General features: G+C 35.6%; 1 protein-coding gene across 1 annotated transcript; it reads left to right on the top strand.

Annotated features, from left to right (window-relative positions):
• The first annotated feature begins 3,472 nt into the window (after positions 1-3,472).
• Positions 3,473-4,855, top strand: LOC121241810 (GRAS family protein RAM1-like). Its single transcript, XM_041139652.1, has one exon. The coding sequence runs from the start codon at positions 3,473-3,475 to the stop codon at positions 4,853-4,855; it is 1,383 nt and encodes a 460-aa protein (XP_040995586.1).
• Positions 4,856-5,097: the final 242 nt, after the last annotated feature.

Raw genomic sequence — 5,097 nt, 5'->3', positions numbered from 1 at the left:
GCGCCACTGTTAATGCCTTAATTTGCACAACAGACCAGAAGAGAGGAAAGAATTATCTTCGACCCAAGAGGTGATTCAGGCTTCAATAGGGTACTCTTTGCGTTCATCGATAAAGTAAATAACAAATAAGCATAAATAAAGGGAGCCGCAGGGATTTACGTGGTTCAGCATAATACCTACATCCACGGGTTGTTTGGGGGTGAAATCCACTATAATTGGTGCTTTTATAATCTCTCATAGCCTCACATATCTCACAATACGATAGGAGAATTTAGGAAAAATCATTTAGCATTGTAGTGGAGTTTGGCATATGGAGCTTCTATGGAGAGATCTTGTGTATAGAGAGCTTGTTGAGAGTCTGTCCGTTTTGTGGAGGATCTCCTCATATATATAGAGAACCAACTTGCCTTGTGAAACTTTTTTCCTTTTAAGAGTCTGAGTCTCTATCCTTTTAGGAGGCTGTGTGTCTTTCTTTTTAGGAGTCTGAGTCAACTTATCTTATTTCTTCTCGATTTTATCTCTTAACTTGATTTTCGACCTTATCTCGAGGCTAAATTATAGGCTGCTGATTTGATCCCTACATATCTTATTAGCAGTACGCAGATAATGTGTCATTGAACAAGTTTGCATGCAAGTCCAAAGACCCAAAAGAAAAACCCTAGCTAGAAGAAATAATGAAGAAAGCACAAAAAAATATTCGATGACACTGTGGGCGGCATAACCCACCTAAACAAATATATATATTAAGTAGCTTTGACAACGAGGCAAGACGACGATGACGACGACGTGCACAAAGAAAAATGATCCTATGAATCTTTCACGAGAAGTATATATATAATAAACAACAAATTTGCTGTTGCACGCTGATAATGGACAAGCTGTGTTTTCGGTAAGAAAGGGACGTCCCTTTCGACACAAAGGATCAAATCAAAGCAGAGAAATACATTAAGCTTGACGCCTTCATGAATATACCAAATCCTGGTATAGAGGAATAGAACTTTCCTTTGCTCTTCAAATAATGGTATCTCATGTCTTCTTCTTCTTTTATGACTAAATATAACCACTAAACGTTAAGCAAAGAATAAAGAAAAGCCAAACTAATTTGCAAAAGTCGACAAAATATGCTTAGTATAAATCATGTATATATATATATATATATAGCATCTTTATGTATCTAATCTACATGCATGCAGATCTCATACGATTACTCATCATGAATATGTTAATAATCCTCAATTGATTAATAGTTCAACCAAAATAAAACAGAAATAATTAGTAACTAAATAATTATAATGCTATTTCTTTCTATAAACAGCTCTATATAGGATCATATATTTCTACAACCTTAACAATCTTTTCTATATATTATTCATTTTTGTCGAATATATATGGAGACGCAGATAGCCATCATGTATTTTTACCACATATATATATATATATATATATATGTATGCATAATTGATTTGTAATTTGCATATATATATTAAGAAAAAATGAGTATTCATGACGAGTTATTTGTGCAACGAGAATAGACTCATTTTGATAAAAAAATTTCATTTTTGTAATAAATAATTAATAATAAATAAGCATTTTTCTTATAGCTAGCTTTAAGCTAAAACAAAAAAACACAACCTTGTAATTAAGTGCTGGCGGCCTGGAGCCTGGGATTTTCGATAATTAATGTCTCTCGTTATAGTTTTTGTCTGCCTGTATTTCAGATGATCTTGTAGTTCCTACACACTACGTACTTGAGGAAGGTACGTACGTATGTACGTACGTACGTAAGGATTGATAATTAAAAAAACAGGAAAGAAAGAAATCAGAAAGAAATTAAAAGAAGATCATGGCCGGCATCATGTATTGATCTACATAGGAGCATTCGATCAATCAATGTCTCTACTCTCTGAACAAAAACAATTATATATATATATATATATATACGGCCTTTCAAACGGATCATTCGATCAATGAGACACGATTAATATTTCATGTCCTGGTGAAGATATCTAGCTATCTACATATATATATATATATATATAGGAGCAGTACTTTAATTCCATATATATATATATAAATAGTAATATCTGCATTTGTTGTACTGCTTACATGGAGACAACTATTTAATATATTGAAAAACAAATTCAGCTCATGTCTTTTTGCTACTTGTCCTACTTTAACAAGGCAAACAAAAGAGTTTCCATGGCAGCCTCAATGTTTCACGTGATTTTTGAAGTTCAGATGCTCGATCGATCCTAGCTATATATTGACTAGGTCAGACAAGATATATATGTGTACATGTGTGTGTATGTGTATATATGTATATATATATATATATATATATCATGTATAACAGCTTGTCCATAATAATATATATAATTAATTATTCTAATGCTCAAGCTACTGGTTCTTCAACTGATCTGCTGCATTATATAATATTATTCTTAACGTGAGTTGTAAACTAATCGATCTGAAGGAATAATAAGTCGATCCAAAAGTTCAAAAAATGTGTTGAGAAAAAGACAATACCATATTGAAACAAAGTGCGAAACCATCGAAGGAAACAGGCATGCTTGAATGATTCTGCTAATGTGGTCTTGATCTGTTTGTTTGTTTCCAAATGAACACCAACAACACCAGAAAAAGATTGACAAAAGGGGATTATGAAGAAGCTAAAAATTCTTTGTAAGAAACAAAGTATATATATATATATATAATAGGTAGGTAGGCTGCACCCTGGGATTGGATATTCACAACAAAGTTTCTTGGAATTCAGCTTATATGCTTGTAGATACATAGCATCCGCACTAAAATATGGCCTTATAAATCAATCCAAGAGATTGACAAAGGGGGGCAGTTTTGATACCTATACTGGTTTATATAAAAATTCAACTCCGGACCTTGGAAAACGCAGTCAGATAAAATACCAAGACAAGGTCTGAGAAATAAATAAAAAAATAAATAAATGTAGACAAGTTATTGCATGCTATGCTAGGGCATCTAGAAGGAGAGAATGAGGACAATACTTCAAAGGACGGTAGGTTGATTCCCCATTTTTCTTGCTATTGTTGTCTAATGTGCATGGCATCTTCTAAGCCTTCAGAACTACCAAAGGACACCCAAGACAAACCCTTTCATAGATCTCAAAAGTAGCCCATGATATAATAAGGAAATAATTAATTAGGTTCTTGACCTAAGACACGTACGGATTTTGAAGAATCAAAAGATACCCATCTTAATCCCTCCACCTTATTGCAGAAAGGATAAAGAAGAAAAGGGAAAAGATCCAATTAATCTCTCTCGTCTTTGGTTCTATCCCCTTGGGTTACACAAAGGAATATCTATGAGAAATTCCCCACCTAGTGCCTCCAATAAATAGTCAAACGTGACATTAATTTGTGTCCCATATCCCAAATCTGTGCACTCAGTACAATCTCTCTCTCTCTCTCTCTCTCTCTCTCTCTCTCTCTCTCAAATGGAAATGATAGAATACAGAGATGAGGAGGAGCTTTTGAATCTTAGCCTTGGAATTGTCACAGATTCAAGAGTTGAGAGGACACGAAAGAGGAAAAGAAAGCTGGATGCTTCAATCCCTACACATCCATTTGAAGGTTGTGATGGGAAGATATTCAGCCTCCTCCAAATGAGGGAACAAATGCTAAAACTAGACCGCAAGAGACAAGCACCAGTAGAAGATGGAAATGGCCTCAACCTGATTCATTTGCTGCTCATAACAGCCACTGCAGTTGATCAAAACAAGGTGGGCTCGGCGTTGGAGAACCTGAATGAATTGTACCGAAATGTGTCCTCATCCGGCAACTCATTGCAACGAGTCGTGACCTACTTTGCAGATGGTTTGGCAGCAAGGCTTCTTACACGAAAATCTCCCTTCTACGACATGATCATGAAGGATCCTACAGATGAAGAAAAGTTCTTCGCATTTATTGATCTCTATCGGGTCTCTCCGTATTACCAGTTTGCTCATTTCACTGCAAACCAATCCATTATAGAGGCCTTTGAGGAGCAGGAGGAAACCAACAGCCGATCATTACATGTAATTGATTTTGATGTCTCTTATGGATTTCAATGGCCTTCTCTGATTCAGTCTCTTTCTGAGAAGGCATCCAATGGAAATCGAATATCCCTCCGGATAACAGGATTTGGAAGCAGTTTGGAAGAACTGCAAGAAACAGAAAACAGATTGGTAGGCTTCTCAAAGGGGTTTCGGAACTTGAACTTCGATTTCCAAGGATTGTTAAGAGGCTCTAGCCTCATTAACATAAGGAAAAAGAAGAACGAAACACTTGCAGTAAATTTAGTTTTCTATATGAGCACTTTGAATAATTATACGAAAATCTCTGACACATTGAAAACTGTACATTCACTCAACCCCTCTATCGTAATCCTAGTAGAACAAGAAGGGAACCGAAGCCCACGAAGCTTCTTGTCCAGATTCATGGAGTCATTACATTACTTTGCAGCCATGTTTGACTCGCTTGATGATTGCCTACCACTAGAAAGTTCCGAGAGGATGGGAATTGAGAAGAACCATCTTGGTAAAAAGATCAAGAGCCTGCTTAACTATGACAAAGGTGATTCTAATTGCCCAACGTATGAAAGGATGGAAACATGGAAAGCGAGAATGGAGAGTCATGGTTTTGCAGGAATTAAATCAAGCTCCAAGTCAATGATTCAAGCAAAACTTCTTTTGAAAATTAGGACCCATTATTGTCCTGTTCAGTTTCATGGGGAGAGTAGTGGTGGGTTTAGGGTTTCGGAGAAAGATGATGGAGGAGATATCTCTCTTCGGTGGCAAGATAGGTGTCTGCTTACAGCCTCTGCATGGCATCCTATATGATAGATATTCTAACAAAGTTAATTATCAGTTTTGTAAACTTGATGCATATGACGAACTTTGACAACAAGATTATTATTTGCTTCTTTTTAATTATTTTATCAATCTCTTTATGTAGTATATACAGCAAATTTGACAACAAGATAGATGTTGTAGAAACAGAATCTACTCCACTGAATCAATCTTGAGATTATAAGGGAGAAAAATAGCACTCTGAGAAAGTAATTAATTTCATTTTTCATGAG

Source organism: Juglans microcarpa x Juglans regia, chromosome 8D (assembly GCF_004785595.1).
Source record: "Juglans microcarpa x Juglans regia isolate MS1-56 chromosome 8D, Jm3101_v1.0, whole genome shotgun sequence".
Taxonomy (NCBI): domain Eukaryota; kingdom Viridiplantae; phylum Streptophyta; class Magnoliopsida; order Fagales; family Juglandaceae; genus Juglans; species Juglans microcarpa x Juglans regia.
Note: the sequence above shows the minus strand (reverse complement) of the source record. Positions and strands in the feature narration are given on the sequence as shown.